The 22,116-nt window shown below is 36.3% G+C and overlaps 2 protein-coding genes across 2 annotated transcripts in view; one reads left to right on the forward strand and one right to left on the reverse strand.

The window, feature by feature from the left end:
- Nucleotides 1–22,116, forward strand: part of LOC140165642 (inositol-3-phosphate synthase 1-A-like) — a 32,845-nt gene that overhangs the window by 6,017 nt on the left and 4,712 nt on the right. The window contains exons 2-10 of the mRNA XM_072188936.1: nucleotides 6,538–6,704; nucleotides 7,478–7,639; nucleotides 10,533–10,662; nucleotides 12,022–12,198; nucleotides 13,698–13,771; nucleotides 14,556–14,708; nucleotides 15,637–15,798; nucleotides 16,432–16,515; nucleotides 19,467–19,547. Of these exons, the coding sequence (XP_072045037.1) occupies nucleotides 6,591–6,704; nucleotides 7,478–7,639; nucleotides 10,533–10,662; nucleotides 12,022–12,198; nucleotides 13,698–13,771; nucleotides 14,556–14,708; nucleotides 15,637–15,798; nucleotides 16,432–16,515; nucleotides 19,467–19,547 (1,137 nt within the window). The 5' untranslated portion in view covers nucleotides 6,538–6,590. The remainder of the gene's footprint in view (nucleotides 1–6,537; nucleotides 6,705–7,477; nucleotides 7,640–10,532; nucleotides 10,663–12,021; nucleotides 12,199–13,697; nucleotides 13,772–14,555; nucleotides 14,709–15,636; nucleotides 15,799–16,431; nucleotides 16,516–19,466; nucleotides 19,548–22,116) is intronic.
- LOC140165297 (uncharacterized) lies at nucleotides 19,888–21,614 on the reverse strand. Its single transcript, XM_072188638.1, has 2 exons — nucleotides 21,375–21,614; nucleotides 19,888–20,873 (listed from the first exon to the last, which is right to left on the reverse strand). Exons 1-2 carry the CDS (start codon nucleotides 21,430–21,432, stop codon nucleotides 19,999–20,001), a joined length of 933 nt encoding a protein of 310 aa, XP_072044739.1. The 5' UTR covers nucleotides 21,433–21,614; the 3' UTR covers nucleotides 19,888–19,998.

Consider the following 22,116-nt stretch of genomic DNA (forward strand, 5'->3'; position numbering starts at 1 on the left):
TATACACTTTTAAGTTTATGACGTATAGCAACCTGGGATAGGTAGCGAGTGAGAATAAAATCAAGTTATGTGAATCTAAGAAAGGCCAGCTATCTAGGAACAGGAATGCAAAGAAACGATGCAAAGTACAGTTTATTTGTGATATAGTGGCTAGAGTAGTATTCATTTAAAGAAATTACGGAAGGGTGGAAAATAGTATTAAAAATGCAACCAGCATAATAAAACAACTGAAGCTTCATTATTCTCTTTTTAGAAGTATGGGTGGCTCTGAAAAGAGCCGTTGAAAAAGATGAGTTCACATGTTCAGTTGGTTGCCATCTCCCCAGGATTGCCGGGGACGTTGCAGGAGTTAAAGGATGCTCAGTCTTATATTGACAAAACTGAGTTCTGATCTGCTAGGAACTGTCAAGTGTGACACTGTTCCCTCCCGGATTGTTCTTTCTTTCATGTTTTGAAGTCTCATTTCACGCTCAATATTGATCTTTTCTTCCATAACTTTCTTGTAGAATTTCTTTATTCAGGGATGTAAGTAAGCCTGAAGAAAAAAACCTGAACATTGGGGAAAAGGCGTGTAAATTCAGGCTAAAAAGCCCCAAAATGGGCTGAAAATAAAAGAAATTGCGTAAATCTGGACTACAAAAAAACCTGAATTCTGTAAAAATCCTGAAAACTTACATCCCTGTTTATTTCCAATCCTCATGCAGAACATGAGAGAATGATGTTGGACGTGATAAAAGTGGAAGACTGCATGCAGCTACTCTTTAAATGTAGAAGAGTGAAAAAAATCACTCCCAGTCGCTTACATGATAAAACCACTCAAAAAGAGTGAAATTTGTTTTTAACTTTAAAACCACTCAAAGAAAAAGTGTGAAAAGTTGAAAACTGAAAACCACTCTAAAAGAGTGAATTTCAACTCATTCAAGGAGTTAAATGAAGGAGAACACATTTTAGAGTTGTCCTTCATTTACCTCTTTGAAAGAGTTAAAATTCACTCTTTTAGAGTGGTTTTCACTCTTTAGAGTGGTTCTAAAGTTAAAAAACACATTTCATATCACTCTTTTGGGGAGTGAGTTTTTCACTCTTTTACATTTTAGAGAGTAGCGTCCATTTTGGACGGATCTGCTGTTGATGAAGATAGAGATTGTAATTTGTATCAAAAAAAGACGTTGAAAAGTGAAATCACATATATCCAACACGAGTAAACCCCCTTTTTGACTCAGGCTGCCTGTGAATTTTCAAGATAATGCTATATAGAATAAAAATATCTTATTTCTAATTTCCTGTTATGTTTGAAAATACATCGGTTCGAGGACAATTTTTTCTGGAAAAGTGATTTACATGATTTGCGCAAATCAAACGATTTTTTTCGACCTTATTACATGTCTCCGGTATCAAGTTCACAGATTAGTTATGGTGATAAAGAAATAAAAATGGAATAACAATCGTCATTCTCCAGAATCATTCATCCATGGAGTGGAAAAGGCGGGGAAAAATGACTACCAGTTTGCTTGCTCATGCCTTAGGGGCTGTGCAATAATTATGAGCCCTGGGGGGAGGGTAAAATTGGGGGGCAACAAGCAATTTTGGCAAGCCGAGAGGGGTGCGATTTTTGGCACACATTCATGGGGCGCCTTTTTAATAAAACGCTCTAAAAAGACTTAGGAAACCAGTACGGAAACGCTTAAATATGCAAATTTTCCTGCTCGCTGCGCTCGCAACATACATCTAGACCATTTAAGGTTTGCAATTTGGGATCCCAAAATTTGGCATGTTCAAGGGGGGGGCAAAGAATTTTTGGCGAGCCGAGAGGGGGGGGCAAGCGATTTTTGGCGGGCCGAGAGGGGGGCAAGCGATTTTTGGCGAGCCGTTTGGAAATTTTACCCCCGGGGCTCATAGTATTGCACAGCCCTTAGAGCCTTAGCTTAAACAATCGAGTCATCATTTTCATATCATAGGCCGGGCCCCTATCTATGCAGGGTTAATTCCTTATCTTCTAATTCAATACCGGTACGGTAGGCCTACGGTACTTGCTGTCCAAAAACGAAATGCATGATCTGATAGATAGGCAATCTATATTCGGGGAGGGGGTGGGGGGAGTGGATTTTGAAAAAGTCGGACCTTTTTCCCGAGGATGATTTTCACTTTTTGGACCTTTGACCAATAGGCTAAAGCAAACAATTTGGGATTTGTTTGGCTTTAAATGCATGATCTGATAGATAGGCAATCTATATTCGGGGGGGTGGATTTTGAAAAGTGGACCTTTTTCCCAAGGGGTGATTTTCACTTTTTGGACCTTTGACCAAAGCAAACAATTTGGGATTTGTTTGGCTTTAAAGGCCCAAGTTCAGTGATCCCAGCGAAAGTGTAAGAAAATTAAAATGTATTTGATATCCTCGGTTGAAAACTTCAAACCCTCAATTTAAATCTAAAAGTAGGCTATTTTAAAAGTGTTCAGCCCAGTCTTGCCCGAGTCTTGCATGGCATGTTGGGAGTGGGAATTTCGCGAAGAGCTATTTTGTAGTCGGTACTTTCATAGTAGATCGCTTTTGCAGAAAGTGAATAACACGTATGTTCATTCACTAATGCAAAAACGATTTCATTTTGCACATTGAGCATGCGCGCGATTTTAAAGCGATCGACTATAAACTGAACTTACGCTGATCTCCGCGCTGCGCGATACCCAGTGTTGAATTTGGCTTATACACGTGTCACATTATACAGTAAATCGCGATGTTGGGTGTGTGTCGGCATTTTTAATATGACTGCAGTTCAAGTTACATCATTATTGCAGATAGGTAGCTGTGTGAACGCCTTAATGCGAGGCTTGAAGTAGGGGGGCAGGTATGGAAGAGTAATTCGTGTTAAAATATGTGAGACTCGACTGTCTTTGTGTGCGTTTGTACGGTTGAAAGTGATGCTACGCTATCCTAATTTCTATAAGCTTACTACACATGACTTGCTACTTAGCATAATTGATTCAAACATCGTACGATTTTGGAAGGTCATAGACTACAGGCTGTGCGTTGTAGAATGGTATGGTGAATGATTGACCAATCACGTTCGTGAAAAAACCCACGTGTATATCATGTGCAAATTATATTGATTAATCAGAAACCAGCTGTAAACATGCAGTAAATGTGTATGTGGAGGGAATGCATGATTTATTATGATGATGATCGTGGCTTCTAGAATCTGTGAATGGGAGTACTATATAATTAATACCAATAACAAGCTTTTTCCGATGGGAACAATTTGGAAATCTGAGTATTTTTGTCTCAGTTGGAAATGAATCATTATTTTCCATTTAGTCTGTGTACTATTTTTCGCCAAAAAAAATTATATTATTAATTTAATACAAATAATTATTTATGATGGCCTGGCTGTGCAATAATTTATTACCGGGGGGGGGGGGTCACTCTCACACAAAAGTGCTACCCACCCGCGTCCGACCACCTCAGAAAAGCACCCTTAGTTAATGGCAAATTTTCACATAACCAAATTGCACCCCTGGCGAAGCACATGCAAAATCCTACCCTAAATGGCGTAGCACAGGTCTGCAAAAACCATACCCTATGGCATCAACTGAGAAATATCTAAGTAGTGAGTGACCCCCAGGTTATTACCCCCCCCACTCTCTGATCCCGGGCCTGGGAACTGGAACGGTCCATGGATTTCTCATGGATTAGCATGTGTCCTTCAAGTCACAGACCAACCTGGGTAAACAAACAAACAAACTTATACGTTGTCCTCATTCACAAACTGATACTATCTGGTCCGAATTTTTAGCCATACAAGTTTACGTGGTGAACTACATGGGAACGGAGGGGGGGGACGGGGCAAAAAGGAATAGGTGATGCAGTGTTTTGCTCCCGGGGGGCACTCAACTTGAATTTTGGTAGGGGTGTGCGACGCGGAGCGCCAAACTTTGGGAACTAAGAACTGATTTTCGGGCAAAATAGGGGCTTGAAGAACTGAAATTAGGGCCAAATTATAGGCTGTTGAGCTAAAAATTTCTAAATTATTTCCAAATTTGAGCTTAAAGAGCTACAATTGTCAGAGATTGAGGCTCAAAGAACTGGAGCAGATCCAAATGTGGGGCTTAAGGAACTCCCAGAGAGCCTGAAAAAGGGACCCTTGAGCGCCGCACATACCCGTACCACCTTAACATGTGATGTGCCCCCCCCCCCGGGTTTTGCTCCCTGTGGCTGTGCTTTGCTCCATTCAGAAAAGCATAAAAATTCTTTTTTTTTTTGCTCCTCTGTGTTTATGTGCCCCCAAAAGATTCCAATATTGGTTAAAAGTTTGTCATCAGACATTGTTTTCAATTTGTTTTGATATTAATCACTATTTGTTTGTGCATGACATGGAATATTCTAGAAATGGAAAAATTCTAATGAGTATTAAAGTGAACAAGAAATTTATTCTACATGTACCGTATTATGCAGAAATTTCTGGAAAATGAAGTGGTGGCGCTATTACAGTAACCATGTAAACAGATTTAATGGTTCTGATTGGCCTGTGTTGAGGTAAAATGAGCTATTAGAAATGATGCAATTCAGCATCGAAGTGGTTACGTAATTCTCTTGGTTACCGGATCACGCTATTTTGGTATGCCTTCGAGTGCCATATACTTTGTGTGGTGATTGTTTTGATCGTGGTTCATTACTCGAGTGCGTGATCCCGTTGACATAGTAACATTACGTAACTTCGATGCTGAATATGCAGTAATGTGTATAATAATTACTATTTAAGTTGGTGATGATTCTAGAATGGCACTTCCCTGCTAAAGTGCTAGAATGTTGGTAAATTCTGTGGGTAAATTTATTTTATTGGTGATTATTCTAGAATGGCACTTCCCTGCTAGAATGATGGTAAATTCCGTGAGTAAATTTATATATAAGGTACTCAGTTTAAAGAGTAACAACAGCGAGGGCTGTGAAACTTTATAGCCAGTATAGAATTGTGTGAAGTCTTCAAACTTTGGTTTGCGGTTCTTGTGTGTTGGGGAGAAGAACATCGAACATACACCAAAGGAGGTACCGTTAAAGCCAACATAGTGCTTCATTGTCTTGGTGACTCATAAAGTGACAGACTGAAATATCTCCATTAACAAACTGTGGTATTCTACTGGACTAACAAAGTGTGTTATCTGACTGCCAAATAGAGTAGGTAGCTTGCTCCGAACTGTGGTATTTTGCTGGACTAACAGTAATATTATATAGTCTGTTCGGGAGTGTGTTATCTGACTGCCAACTTGGACTGAGGATAGACCTATAAATACAACAATTTTGCAGAGAATGTAAAGGTATAAGCGCAAAATAGCAATTGTCTCTTGCACTCGGGAGATTCTAGCTAGTTTCTTACCCTACCCGGTTTTTTAAATCCTAAACCTAAATCATAACTCTAAATCCCTATTCAAAGGTGTAAAAATGAAATATGGGTAGCAGGTGATTTATTTGGCCTGGGTCATATATAATTATGTGCCAACTTAAGCCTGCAAACTTGTGTGTATTTAAGGTTAGCAACTATTTTAAACTGTTGCGATTTGGTAGTTCACAGCATCTTGCGAATGCTAGGGAGCTTTGGCGAAAATTGCATCAATTGCTCAATTCATAGCGAGCGTGTTGGAAGAATTCAAATATCACAGATATACTTTTGTAGGTCCTGTGGTTCTTGAGTTATGTTGTAAAGAGGGCTGAAACAACAACACTAAACAACAATAATACTCAATTTTAATTTTTTTTTACTCTTTTGCTGGGATCACTGACTGGCCCTTTAACAATGGCTTGAGCCTTGGTCATGATCATCTCAGTGGTTGCTGGGAGTGGTTGACCTTGACATTGACCAGTCATGTATATTGTGCATGGCTGTTCAGTGCAACCTTTTAAATATGCATGTTTTATATTCAAATGACCTGTTGGCTGATGGCTTGTAAATTGTTGACACGTCATGCAACTTGGAGGCTGTATGATAAAACGCCACATAATTTACACCAAATGGTCTGCACTCTGCAGTGACCGGTTGGATTATCTGGATGCAGACGTGTTTACACTTGGCTTAAGGTGGTACTACACTCCCTGATAAATTTTGTGACTAATTTTTCATTTTTCTCAAAAAATAACTACACACTGGTAACAAAAAATATGTATATTATAGGGGCAAGGAATCCAGTTACTTCACTGAAATTTAAGTGATTCAAGACAAGTGGTTCATTATGTTAAGAAATGAGGTACATTCTAGCGGTACCTCTTTTCTTATAACGTACCGCTTGTATTGAGTCGCTGAAATTCCAGTGTAGTAACTGGATTCCTTGCCCCTATAATATCATAACTTTTGTTACCAGTGTGTTATTATTTTTTGAGAAAAATGCAAAAATAGTCACAAATTTATCAAGGGGTGTAGTACCACCTTAATCTATAAAAATAATGGTATAATACGAAATGGTGATTATATTATGTAAAACACAATGCTTCGCTTCTGAACTGCAAACACTTGTAAGGATCAATCTGTTAATTTGATGTTTCTTCTTTTTTCCAGACGTACTATTAAAACACCTTGACAGCTAGCGATTTTAACTGCAGTTTTTCATCATGGCAGATTTTACAGTTGATAGCCCTAATGTTCAGTACACACGCGAACACATTCAATCCAACTACACCTACCAAACGAGTCGCGTAGAAGAACCTAAACCAGGCAAATACAAGGTGAGTAACCATACACCCAGAATATGTCTTGACTCAAAGATCTGCAGTGGTGTTAATGTTTCAATGTTATTGCATCAATTAACACCTGCCAAATTCAGAGATAACCTTGTCACTGATTAATTTGATAACCAGGCAGGTTTGGTTCACCCCAGAAGAACTGCTCTGACTGGGCTTCCTCTTTAAATGGGCTATCCTTAGTATATCTATAAAGTATCCGCCTTTTATGCTTTTTGCATTTATTTTGATTGAATCTATTTTATTTTTATATACATGTATGTAATATTTATATGTGCGCAGTGTTCGAAATAAGCACTTATCCTCTTGTCCAAAAATCACTGGGGACAACCATATTGAGCTGTGTACTTATCCCCTGGACAACCATTATTTGGATTCTTTGCCCTCAAAAACATGACATTTATATTTTGGGGGCAACCAAAATGTTTTGAGGACAAGCAGAAAATTCATGCTTTAGTTATCCTCGGGACAACCTCCATATTTTCCTTATTTCGGACACTGTTAATAATGTGCGTATATTGCAGGGGTAGAATTTTGTTTCACCTTATAAGCATCCACTTGAAATCTGGCAGCAGCAGTTTATAATTGAATCTTTAGATACTCCCCCATTTAGTATGCATGCTTTAAAAATCTATGCATGTAACACAGTATAGGAGAATCTCTGCAAAAAATGGATTCTGGGATTTGATTCTGTATTGCTATGTTTAATCTGTTGATATACTGTAAATAAACCTATCCATTTATATTCCATGTTGCAGGTAACACCTGTCGATGTCAAAGTCAACTTCAGGACACAAAGAAGAAAGCCCCGTTTAGGCTGTATGCTTGTAGGATGGGGTGGTAATAACGGTACCACCGTTACAGCAGCTGTGCTAGCAAATAAACTCAAAATGTCGTGGAATACCAAAGAAGGCGTCCAGGTAAGCGCATTTAAGGGTAAACCTCCTGCTTTGGGTATCTAATCTATAGGGGTGTAGCCAGGGTTTCCTTGGAAGTGTGTATGTATGGGGGAGGGTCTGAGTGTAAAATGGTTGTCATTATAAAACTCAACTGATTTAAATAGGAACGTTTCAACTGCACAAAAAGTGGTCTTTCTCAACATTAAGGCCAAGTAACAAAAATAACATGTATATCGTCCGGACTTTTTAAAAAATCGGTGAGGGAGGTCCTTATTAGGCCAAAAAAAAAAAAAAGGTTCGTCTCAAAGCTGACGCAGCGTTTGTAAAATCCTAGATTTGACAAAAAACAAATGCGGAATTTTTTTTTATTTCAAAAAAAAAATTTTTATAGTTTTTTCCAGAAAAAAATCGGCGAAAATCAGACTTTTTTCTCAAAATTTTCTCGCCGTGATTCTAAACCATCTATCTCGCTTTTTAAGAAAGTTTCCAAGCAGTGCACTTACTATAAAAATGTTGCTTTATGCCATAAAAGTTCGCCGAATTCAATAAAATGCAGTTCCAACATCGCCAAAGACTGCAAAGTGCAGAATTCAACAGCATTGCAAGCACATGGATGAGTGTAAAAACTCAATAAAACTGACATTTCATTTCAAATGAGTTCAAGTTTAGGCCAAATATCATTATATGTGACTCGGCAGCACAAACGAGCCGTAAATTCCCTAAATTGTATTCTGAGTTATGGTGTAAAATGTGTACGAAGGTCGTATTCATCGGTCACGTAAGCTGGCGCGACATCTGTCTTATTTGGATAGTCACAACACCAATCAATAATCCTATTATTGAAGTGGATAATAAGCTTCTACCTTAGATGGCTATAGAACTTTTAATAGCTCTGGTCTTTGTTTGCTTTTGCTAAATCCTTTTCAAGTGGTGGGTTATTTGTATAGGTATGCATAACCAACAATTAACAATGAGATAACCTTCTTAAACCTCGTTGACTTGGGGATTATTTGAAATGACCGCCAATTATGACTGTTTGATATTTATTGCCAGCAATGTGGAAAAAGAGACACACATAGAAACTAAAAAAGCTATAATTTTCTTGAAGGAGCAAAGTTTAACTAACCATAACTACGCTTCTGGATATCGTTTGAAGTCAAATGATATACCATTTTTAAGTTTATGATGTTTATTATTTAAACACGAAATAAAACAAAATTGACCGGGGGAGGAATTTACGGCTCATTCGCCGTGGACGGTCACATATTAATCGAATTAGTGGAATATTTTGACTATAAAACATAATTCATGGTCAAATTTTTGTCACTTTTTCTTCGACTCACGCCGGGCCGGCAGTTCAGTGAGTTGTTCACAAATTACATGACAATCTAAACTGACCTAATCTGATCAACAGAGGGCCAGGTAGGCAATATATATATTTTTTTTTATTTTTTATTATTTTCAGTATTTTGGGGCCTACAAAATACCATGAAAAAAGTCGGGAAAAAAAAAAAAAAAAAAAATCGCATTCGCATTTGTTTTAAATTTCTCGTCAGCTTTGAGACAAACCTTTTTTTTTTTTTTGGCCTTATTTGTTATTGTGTTATTTTTTTACCATTCATTTCTGTGTAAAATTGCAATTGCAAAGTGTTTGTCAACACATCATCAAATCGGGGAGGCCCCCAGATATTTTTGTTATTTCCCCAAAGCCCTACCCCTAGCTTGAAGAAAGTGTTTGCAATGTGTTAAGGGATTCAAAATGAGCGTTTATTGCGTTTCGACAGTATTTTTGTGGGACATGAGAGCACCTCAGACCTATCGAATTGCATTCTGAATCTGAAGCATGTCTTTCTGATATCAAATAATTTTCTTTTTTTTTAAATCACAATATAATACAAATTTTATGACAAATTATAAAAATTTGATATTTTTCAAATTTTTGATATATAACAGTCCTTGAAGTAAATTATATAAATCTAATGATATATTCTTAAAGTGTATGTAGCAGGAGGAAAAGCCGACGGTCAATTGAAAATTTTGACCTTTCATATTGAAGATATGGATTTTTTCCCAAAAAGACCTAATTTTGTTTGGTGTTTTGGGAAAAAAATCCATATCTTCAATACGAAAGGTCAAAATTTTCAATTGATCGTCGGCGTTTCATCCCACCTACATACACTTTAAATATAAATCATCAGATTTATAAAGTTTACTTCAAGTACTGTTAAATATCAAAAATATCGATTTTAATGATTTGCCATAAAATGTGTATTAAATTGCTAATTTCAAAAATCAAAATTATTTGATATCAGAATGACATTCTTCGCATTCAGAATGCAATTCGATATGTCTGATGTGATCTAATATCCCAAAATAAATACTGTCCATACGTTCATACCCCAGCCCTTAAATGATAACTTATAAACTAAGAACTTCTGAACATGTCTTTTCATCACAACAATTTTAGAAATAAAGTAAGGGAGCAAATAGGAAAAATAACAAAAAATGTTATTTTTGTTACTTGGCCTAATAGTACCAAATACTGGGTTGGTTACAGGTCTGTAATATAGCTTAGATTTAGTTTATTTTATAGGTCTGTGAGCTAGAAGATAAAAAATATTTTTCCTGGGGGCCACTCAACAGATAACAGATACACACATGAACGTACACATGACTGTTTTCAAAATACCCCAAAACAAGGATTTTTACACCAAATTCACCCCTTAACAAGTTGGAACCAAAACATGACCCATAAAAATATTACCTGTTCATCAACTAGCTTGAAAACACCACTTTCTCATGAAAATCAATGTTTGGAAACACTTAAACATAGGAATGTGCGAGCCGTTTTCTTTCACACACAAAAACTCACTTTTTTACATGTTTTTACTATAATTTCTGTCCATCTCTGCAGCATGCCAATTATTACGGGTCAGTCACTCAGGCATCAACGTTGTGTATCGGCAAGAGTGAAACAGGAGATGTGTACATTCCATTTAAAGATATTCTACCTATGGTACATCCTAATGACATTATTTTTGATGGTAAGTTTTTGTATTGCTTTAAGGTGGTACTACACCTAAACTTGTGACAATTTTTGCATTTTTCTTACAAAATAGTAACACACTGGTAACAAAAGTTATGTATATTATAGGGGCAAGAAATCCAGTTACTACACTGGAATTTCAGTGACTCAAGACAAGCGGTACATTATTTATGATAAGAAAAGAGGTACCGCTAGAATGTACCTCATTACTTAATATACATAATGAACTACTTTTCTTGAATCACTGAAATTTCAGTGAAATAATTGGATTCATTGCACCGATAATATACATAACTTTGGTTACCAGTGTGTGGAGTTATTTTTTGAGAAAAATGCAAAGTTAGTCACAAAATTTATCAGGGGGTATAGTACCACCTTAATAATTCCTTCAGCCTATTCAATGAATCAGTGATTTGCTATCATTCAAGTGTTATATGACATAAGATGCTCTCAAGGCCTATATGAAGGAAAATAGAGATATTTAATCAAATATTTTTTTGGCAAATGAAAAGAAGGAAGGAATCATAAGATAAGATGACCAAAGAAATTGTCTGTTTTGGTCAGGATTCGAACCCAAGACCTCTTGCATGCCAAAAAATGGTTGTCGACTTTTAGCTATTGAGTGTTTCACTGGCCTTGAGGTATTTGAAAGCCATATGCTTGATTTGACTTTCAAAAAACAAAAGTACTATTTTATGCACACAAATGAAGTATTTATTTTAAGAAATGCCCTTTACTTTCAAATTCCTTGACAAAAAGGGTGGTTCCATAAATGTTGTAATTTAGAGGTCAATTTTCAATTCAGTGCATTTATATCTTTATCTGTATCTCAATCTATGGAATGTATTCAAACAGAAAGTGCTGACCCTGAATGTCAAGAACAATGGAAATAATACAACTAAACCATTTATGATTGATTTGGTCCATTTTGGGACATCAACTATGAATAACTAAAACTTAGCAAGTTTGAGCTAGTGGTGGTTTTGCATAAATATTGAGAAAAATAAAGCCCACGCTCACAAAGCCCATGTGTATGATTTTTCCAGGGGAAGGGAGGGGGAGGTATAGCAAAAACCTTTGCTTTAGCATATTATTTGTCGTAACTCAATAACTGCAGTACGTATGGAAATACAAATGTGTCCAGCGGCTTCCTTGACTGATTTCCTACAAGATCAATGTATTACTCCATGCAGAAATAAACTGTATTATTTTAAAGCAAAATAACCTAAACTGGGAAATGACCTCACGGCTCCGACTGGCCTGAAAGAAGACTTTTAAGAAGACTTTTAAAAGTATACACGATATTTAACACATGACCAAATCAGAAGGCAATTAATCCTTTTCTCTCATTTCACAGGTTGGGATATATCAAGTATGAATTTGGCAGATTCCATGAGGCGTGCCAAAGTTCTAGAGTGCGAACTGCAACAAAAACTTCGCCCATATATGGAAAAGATGAAACCACGCCCTTCAATCTATCTGCCTGATTTCATCGCAGCAAATCAAGCAGAGAGAGCAGACAATGTAATGACAGGTAAACAATAGAAAATTTTATTCATATTCATTACGGTCAAACTCAAATTGATCATAATGTAAAACCATTGTTTGCTTGATAAATGTATAATTAAAGCTCAAAACAAACTTACATAAATTTAAGTTCAGGGCTTCAAGCAGTCCTATTTGTCATATATTTTTTGTATAATTCCTATATTTTTCCAAATTTAGGAAATTAATATTTTTTTCACTTGCATCAGTGAATTTTATGTAAACTATACAATTCCCGTGTGCTGTGTGCACAGTTGTCGCAAATTTTCAGTAGGTCAGTGGGTAGACTTTCCTAGTCTTTATTTTTTGCCCAGTATATTATTTATAAATATCATACCAGTCAAAAATGATGCCCACATCATGTCAGAATGAAAATGTCTCAGGGACCTTTCCCCTTAACAATAGTATAGTTACTGGTCTCTGATGCCCACTGTATTTGACTTATGCTGTCCTATATTTTCATTCAAAATGTGCCTATATTCTATATTTTTGCAAGGCTTCAAAGTGCTGTAAGTTGTTTTTAAGTATGTCCTTGGCCAAGGTTCTTGGTAACAATATTATGGTATTGTAAACATAGAATTGATTAAGTCTCCCTAAGACAAAATATATTACGGTATTTTTGTCTCAGATTGAATATAAAAGAATTTAATATAATATAAGTTAAATATAAAAGATTTAATACAGAGTCTGTCATTGAGCTGTCACTGTTGTAGAACAACTAAAACTTTGGAAAGAAAAAGTGTGAAGATCAGAAGAAGTCCTTCATACAAGACTGATTTTGCATAATAACATCCAGCGGTCATTTAACAATGTGTCCAAACTCTAAATTAAAACTTTGGTAAGAGAATTAAAAAAAAACTGAATAGGGAGAAAGAAGTCCTTCATCCAAGAGTGATTTTCCATAAAACATCCAATGGTCAAGAGGTGTGTCCAGATCAATAGCCTCATCCTGCCACTTGACCCTCTCAAAATTGACAAAATAGAGATTTTGGCAATCAGAGGAAAGCTTATTTTTCCCCAAAATCCCAGTGAAATTTTTGGCCCGAAATGTGCTTCATTTGGATGCTTTAACTCTCTTCGCGCGGGTGTCGACTGCAGACGACAAGTTTTAAAAAAAATTTAAAACGTCAAAAATTGCAGAAATATGAATTTTCATGACCATATTTGGAATCAGCATGAAAAATGCATTAAAATGAGTACAAACAAGCCTAGTATTGGTTCAGTGGTTCTTGAGATAGCTCTTGATATTTTGAGAAAATATCTCAAGACTTCTTATGTTGAAGCCTATGGCTAGCATGCAGAGCATTAAACTCAAGAGTGATAGCCTCAGTCATTCCCCATTGTGGTTACCACACTTACTGTTATTTTTTAAAAGTCATTGTTGGTTTTTTTTTACAGTACAATTTATAGCGGTCTTTTTTTAGCGGCTTGTCTCATTCCTTTGTTACCATGGTTACAGCATTAATTTCAATTAATGTTTTCTTACAGGAACCAAATGGGAAATGGTGCAAAAGATCCGCGATGATATTAGAGATTTCAAAACTTCCAAGAAACTAGACAAGGTGAGCCAAGTAGTGCAAGTTAAAATTTGATGAATGCTACAATTTGTAGCCAATTTTCCTCAGAAACTAGCTTTATACATTTATGCTGCATTAAATATACTGGTGAGCTGTAATGCTTAAGCCAAAACTGTCCTACTTAAGACGGGTGTGATTTGTCTGGATTTTTCCGGATTTTTTGTGGCCTAAATTTACGCAATTTTATTGATTTTCAGCCCATTTTAGTGTATATTTGCTCAATTTCATGCTGTTTTTTCTGGATTTTTTACTATTTTCAGGCTATTTCACAAGCTTTGAATCACACCCCTGTTCAGAAGTTGGGCTAAAATTCAGATGCAGACTATTATTAAAATGAAAGGTTCCAAACAGCTTCCAGCTTTTATTGGAAATACTGTCACTGATAAAATCAAATTTGATAAGCAATATTGTTATGTGTGATTTTGGAAAAGGTGATGAAATACATGTATAAAATCTTGGAGCCACATCTGCTTATCCATTCAAGGAGATCAAAAGTTGCATTTTGTAGGGGCATATTCTGTAACAGATCAATTGGCCCAATCAGCAACATTGTCAGAATAATTTCACCATGCAAAAAAATTGGGGTGAATTATTTGCAAAGCTCCATTCTGATTGTTGATTAAAGTGAAGATATCATGTAATTGACCAATCAGAGGCAATGTTAGATCGGCAGGTAGTGCTCAGGGGGTAAATGGCAACTGATTTTATTTATAGTCTGGATAGTCGTACATCATTTTCTGAATTCATTTGATATCTACTTATAATGCAGGTAATCGTCTTATGGACAGCTAACACAGAAAGATTTAGTCTTGAAGAAGTCGGTCTGAATTCCACAGCTGAAGAACTCATGCACAGTATACGAAAAAATGCAGCTGAAGTATCGCCATCAACACTATTTGCCGTAGCTTGTATTCTAGAGGGGGTAAGTTTCATATTTTGGTTATTCTTATAGAGGCATTATAAGTTAACTATAGTTTTCAGCACAGTACTTCAGCGGTCTGCCAATTTGGCCCAGTTTATGGAAGTGGGGTTCTGATTGGCTAATCGAATCATGTCATCATCACATTGGCACCTCATTCGCTGGTCAAGCTGCGTAGCATCGCATGGCCTAGTTCTTTTTACATGGTAATCAGAGACACAGGGTAGAGCAGACGGACACCGCTGAAGAAATTTGTTGAATAATATAGCAGAAATGTTATAGAAAACAGATTGGTTCAAAAAATCAGGAATACCAGTTATGATATGCACCAGGGGTAGCATTAAGGCCCGAAAGTCGGGGGTTATTTTCCCGTGTTTTTCACTCCCGAGCTTGCAGAAAATCCAAATACATGGGGTGAAAATTAAATCTCAGGGATGAAAAATATTTAGCAGTGTAGTCAGGAGTAGGAGTAAGGACCAAAAGTAGAGGGTCAGAGTTCACCCCCGAGCTTGCGCTTATTCCCAATATAGAGGGTGAAAAATTAATATTTTTTTAATTTAGGCGGTCATTCACCCCCGATCGGGGGTTAACGCTACCCCTGATATGCACAGCATTTGACGTAAAGAAGTGCATGTAACATTTTTGTTTTCTTGAATTTACCAAAGTGTCCATGCATGATATTAATATAAAATTTTACTTTATAGATTAAATGGGCCATTCCAGTTGAAATCCATACACCTCCATGGCACACACGACCTTAATCTCCCACACAGGGAGTGTAAATTTTAAATGGAGTCACCCATTCAGGTAACTCCATTTGAAAAACTTCCAAAGTGAAAGTGGCAAAATATTGAAACAGTTACATATAATATTTCATTGCACTATATATATATAAATATATATATTAATATTCTACTCTTATTTTTTTCAGTGTGCTTACATTAATGGCTCGCCGCAGAACACATTTGTACCAGGCGTCGTCGAATTAGCCACACAACATAACGTACCAATTGCAGGAGATGACTTCAAATCAGGACAAACTAAAATCAAATCGGTGCTTGTTGATTTCCTTGTTAACGCCGGATTAAGGTATGTTATCGACTTATGTATATTACAGGCAGTGTCAAAAAGAGTAGGGAGCTCACATAGGCTATATTGTTGACCCATTGATTATCCATTTCTGGTGCATTATGGGATATAAAATTTGCCCCATTTTCTATCCCACAATGCACCAGAAAAGGATAATCAATGGATCAGTAATATAGCCTAAGGAATGCAATATTTCGGCGCTGATTAAAAATAAAAAAGATAATATTTGTTTACGTTATCAATAGAAATTCCAGCTGGTATAAAACATCTACATTTTTCATTGTGCTTCATAATGTAAGTGCACATGAGTAATTTGTAAGCTACAAATATTGTGTTATTAACCCCATGAGAACCATCTGCCGATTGGCCAAAATGAGTATCGTGACCAATATTGAACCAATCATGGGGGGTATTAATAAGATCATCTACAAATGCAAGTTTGACAATAAATAGTTTAAAGCCTAGTCATAATTGGCAATTGAAATGAGCATTTTAAGTTATCAACCAATCAGAAATGCTGTTAGATGACCAGTAGTGTTCAGGGGGTTAAAATTTGAAATTATACTACAATTCAATAATGCACAGTTCATTATTTTGAGTTAACAATTGTTTTCTTTATCACTTTCTCTTAATCCAGCCTGTTTCAATCGTGAGTTATAACCATCTGGGTAACAATGACGGCAAGAATCTCTCAGCACCAAAGCAATTCAGATCAAAAGAGGTATGCATCGTCATTTGTTGTATTATCACTTTGTTTGTGGTAGTCTTGGTTGGTTTGTGTTTGTGTTTGAGGGGGGTGCATGTAGGGGGGTGTATGCCTACTGTAAAAGACATCGCATACAGGCCACTAATGACAACTTAATGAATTACTTAACATATTTTTTTCTTATCACATGTTAATTACATGCACTAGACTAAGTGAGCAATGAAAACCCATGTCTTTTTAATTTCTTACTTATAATTTAAAGTTCTTGCCTTTTTGCCTAAAGGAAATTATTTTTATTACTTAATAATTTGTTTTCAGATGAAAAAAATTGAAACATTTTTCACTTTTATTAAAAATTTTATTTCACTTCACTTTAATTTTAGCAATTTTTGCTGGCAATTTTTTTGTCAAATGAAAAAAAAACGTGGTTATTGGTTAAAATCATGTTGTTGTTTTTTCTTGAAAAGGCCATGGTTTTTTCCATCTGCTGCAAAAAACAGCAAGCCTTCATTGATTTTTTGGAATGTTTTAAACTGCCTTGAAATTTTAATGGGTCTGCATGAACACTAATTTAACTGTGTTTTGATCTTATAACTAAGTGCCTTGAAATTTTAATTTAACAGGAACACTCATTTAACTGTCTTGACCTTAAAAGGTTTTGACTGATCTGATTTTTACACTGCCTTGAAATTTTAATTGGTCTGCAGGAACTTTTAATTTTATTTAAACTGTCGTGACCTTAACTGCCTTGAAATTTGAATTGGTCAGCTAGACTCTAATGCAAAGAGGAACAAACAGATAATATTAATGGATTTATTCATGAAGTATTAAAAGACGGTTTGGATGAAATTAGACATTTCATGGCAAAACATAATTATGATAATTGAAATATCCAAACACCCAAGGTCCAGAACTGTTTAGAAACATTGTGATTATGTAAGGACAAGGTCGGCTGCACAATTCCTAATCTGTTACAGCATATAGATACATGTATACAAAAGCAGCTGTTACAAAAACAGTTGCCCTGTTCTACCTTTCTTATCCTTTATTTTACTGACCTGTAGTGAGCTTAAAATCTATGTGACCTGTCCTTTAACACTTGTCATGTATCTGATAGACACTAGGGCTACCATGGTAATTTCAAGTAGCCAAAACAGGATGCTTTAAGTTTAGCAACTATTTCAAACTGTTGCAATTTGGTAGTTCACAGCATCTTGCGAATGGTAGTGAGCTTGAAAATTGCATCGATCATTTCATAACGAGTGTGTAGAAGAATTCAAATATCACAGATATACTTTTGTAGGTCCTGTGGTCCTTGAGTTATGTTGTAAAGAGGACTGAAACAACACTTTCGTAAAACATACATAACTCATTCCCAACAAGAAATCAAGCAAGTTTTCAAAGTATATGATTTGTAGAATGAACTTATGCAAAACATCAAAGTGTTATTTTTCAATAATATATTGATTTAGACAATGAAAATCAATTTTTTTGGCTGCTTCGACCAACAATACCTGCTCTTAATGTGTTTATGGATGAGCTCCTTGCCATTTCGACACGTATCCTTTCTGCTTAATTAATACTGACCTGTCCTGCTCTTGACCTTACAATCTAACTGACCTGTGACTGACGAGACATGTTAACCATGATAATTTTATTTTAACACTTCCTTGGGTGCACCATGAGAAAATTTCCACTCCTTGCTCACACGGTGCATAATGGCAGCCATCTTGGATATGTGAGTGAGGGAAAACACATACTACAATTACTTACAAGCATTTGAAATTATTATTTCTCATTCCTCATAAACAGTTTTTAAATTCACCCGTACCTCACATCCAAGATGGCTGCTCATGTCATGTGGCTATCTTGTAAATGCGCCATTGAAATCCATACAACCTGTATGGAAGACATGACCTTAATCTTTCACACAGGGAGTGTAAATTTCGAATGGGTTATTTGAATCATGTGCCCGGGGGTACTCAAGTTTGGTTTTGGTAGGGACGTGCCGCTGAGATTTGGGAAGTAGACCCATAAATATACCAATTTTCAAGAAATTTGGACCCATTGATATACCAAAAGTCAAAATTTTCAGCCGAATTTACCCAAAATTGTCTTAGTTTTTACAAATTTTGGGAAAATTTTGAAAATTTTAAGGAAAATTTGGGCTAGATTAAGGAAAAATTGGGCTGTTTTCCGAAAAAATTGAGAAAATTTTGAAAAAAGGACCCATTCATATACCAAAAAGGCTTTGAAAAAGGGGTCATTGATATACCAGAAGGCTGAAAATGCTACCCATGTTTATGCACGCCCCCGTATGGTCATTTGTACTGAGTACCCCCGGGATCATGTGTGACTCCATTTGAAATCTACATCCCCTGTGTAGGAGATTGGGGTCATGTCTACCTTATTGACCTCTTGTAATCAGGAGTTTGTAGATAGGGACCAAGTTATCAACTCATTGGTGGCATTGAACTTTTCAGACAAATTTTTCACACAAACTAAGCTTATAAATACATTAGATAATGACCTTTGGGTAAGCAGACTTGGGTACCTTGGGGACGGGCAGATCGCAGAATATCCTAGCTTTAGTGAGAATGTTTTGCAACTTTTAGAAATGTTTCTCAAATGTTATTAACCCTAACGCTGTAAAATCTTACAAAGAAAACCACTGCGCATGCATGCAAGTCATACCCATGGAATCCCTGTAGCTACAAGTGCGTGATCTTGTGCATGGCACCCGAGGGGTCTGTAGTTCGAATCCTGGGGGTGCCAAGTAAAAAATTTGTTCACCTTCTCTCCTTTTTTCGTTCCTCCTTTCCTTTCCGATAGCCAAAAACCATGTTAAGCGTTAGGATTAAAATGTTTTATACTACTCATATAACCCAACATGTTTGCTGTAATGATATTTCTTCCTTGAAAGTTAGAACTATTGTCAAGCTGTTGTATGTTTTTTTTTTTTTCAGATTTCCAAAAGTAATGTTGTGGATGATATGGTGGCATCGAATCCTATCTTGTATGAACCAAACGAAAAACCAGACCACTGTGTAAGTTTTATTTTATTAATTAGAGAATAAACGATAGGAATTTTTGTTTTGACTATCCTCTACCGTGTGATAGACGACAGGCAGGTCCAATATTTTGAGTAGTGGATGCCGCGCAGCACTAACTTAGCAACTTAAAAGAAAGAAGACTGACATCATAAATATATGCTTTTTTCAACATTAAACTCTGTTTAATTAAAAACTTAGTGTTTTTTTTATCCTTATCAATATACTGGCCAATGAAGCCATACATGTAAAAAGTTTGCATGCTCCATACAATGTCTTGCCATGTAAACCTCCATATTTACTTCAAATAGAACAGAAATAAGAAAACTCGCTGTCGAGTAACACCCTATAATAAGTTGGGAAGCTAATACATGTTATGCATTCCAAAGCAGACAGTAATCAACATTATTAGCCATATCAGGATAGACACCAACAGCTAATCAAGTTGTTAAATGTCAAAATCAACTAAAGCAGATTTTGCCAACTCTGACATCGGTTTTGATGTCATCTGTTCCTGTAGTTTTCTCAAGATTTCTGCTGATTTTGGTGCCTTTTTTGACAGCCCTTCATCAGCTTTATCCTCTGCAGTACCTGATGGTTTGTTCTTTTCATAACGCCAAACTGCTTCAGGAAATTTCCGTCCATTTCTTGTAAGCGTTCTTTCTAGCTCTACAAACCTGGCATCATTCAAACCTTTTGATTCTTGTGCACGTTGCCTGCTCTTGACTATTTCACGTTTGCGTTGCTCTTTCTTTGCGTCTTGTTCAGGACCGTACAAAGGCAAATCAAAGCCATGAAGACGAGTGAACGTATCGGTTCGTTCTCGTCTGTAAACCCTATGTTTCAGTCCCATTTCGTCTCTTCTTTCTGCAAGCGCAATTTCAGGAAGAGTCACGCTTCTGTCGGCCGCAGTGATTTCTCTTATTTGATCAGCGTAACGCCGAGAAACTCGTCCAAATGGACGACGAGCACGAACATCGGGCTCAGATACCTTCATCGTCATCTCGGGTAAAAATGAAGTGTGACTAACGCCCATTTCTCGTAGTTCTGTTTCCTTCATCGCCTGTCTCACAACAAAACTCTGCTGTTGCCATTCAAAAAGTTTTTCAGCGTGGTGCCGATCATTCTGAATTCTTCGTAGTTGTTTGGTTAGCATCATATCGGCATAGCGATTATCTTGGGTCAACACCTTCTCTATGGCACTAACGGGAACCGGGCCCCGCCATTTTGACTTTTTCCGTCTGTATGTGTTGCCAGATGCATTTTGCATGGCGATTGCAGGCATCCCTGGGATACGGTTGCCTTGAACCTGCAGGCCTGAACCTGTAAATAATGAAGAAAATGATAACGCATTTGATCAAGAAAATATTTATTACATTCCTAGACTAAAATTCATGACAGCTCATTGGTTGACTACCATTCAATATTTATTTACCAACGACCAAACCATTGACACAACAGTAAAATCTGAAAAGTTTCTTAAATTCAGGCATTTTTGGCCAAAAAAAGTGAGATTTTTGATGATATGTTGTCTAGACTGGGGAAAAAAGGTGGGGGCCCAAGTTTGGAAGGCAACATCCCCATGTACATGCTTAAAAACTCATTTTCATTCAATTTTCTCAAAAATGTTATAAAACAGGCAATGTTGGTGGAAACAAATACCACAAGCTTCCTAACAAAAAATGAAACCTTATTACAAACTTTTTTATGTATGAAAACTAATAATAATTAAATTGGAAGAAAACATGTTTAAATAATCTTGATAAACTAAAAGAAAAGATATTTAACTTATCCTGCTGAAATTACAACAAATCAAATACTTACCTTCAGCAAACGCAGGGCTGAATACCGTCTGTGGTCCTCTGCCTTTAGTAGCACACATTTTGATTGGTGTTGAAGTTATCACAACGTTGTATTTTACTGAATTGTGCAGTAGAAGCAAGTACTTTTGAAAGGAAAGTCATTAAATTTGCTTCTTTCTCAAATGCATTGTCACATTGCCAATTAACAATGCGGTTTAAAAGCAAAATATTAATGTATTCAGATGAATTCATCCATTTTAGAATAAGAAGTTTGGTGTTTTTTGCTAGCAATATGCTTTAGAGACCTGGGTGTGTTTAGGCTTATCTTCGATATCGCCTTGTTATACATGTTATACACTAAGATTTAAGATTAAGTCATTCTTCAGTTTGCAAGTACATTAATACACAGTTCACCTCGACACTCATGTTAGTTCACAAAATGTCTACTCTAGGTACAAAAACCTCATACCCAAAAAAATGAGGTCATAATGTCAAAGTACACTGTAGAAATCTAGATGATTAACTTTGCCAAAAGGATGGAGGCTAATATTGACAATGGTTTAATATTTAGTGTCCATGGCAGCATGTTTGCTTACTTGTCTAGAGATAGAACACAGTCAACAGTGTTCGTTTGACTTTCTGCTTTGGCTATTTCAACCATTGTTGCTAAACAGCGCTAAATGATTTTGGGTTATTGTTGTTATTAAAACATTTAGAGACACTTGTTGGTTTTGTAAATAGAATTTCCAGTGTTTAGTACAAAG

The sequence above is a fragment of the Amphiura filiformis genome, chromosome 12, assembly GCF_039555335.1.
Source record: "Amphiura filiformis chromosome 12, Afil_fr2py, whole genome shotgun sequence".
NCBI classification, from domain to species: domain Eukaryota; kingdom Metazoa; phylum Echinodermata; class Ophiuroidea; order Amphilepidida; family Amphiuridae; genus Amphiura; species Amphiura filiformis.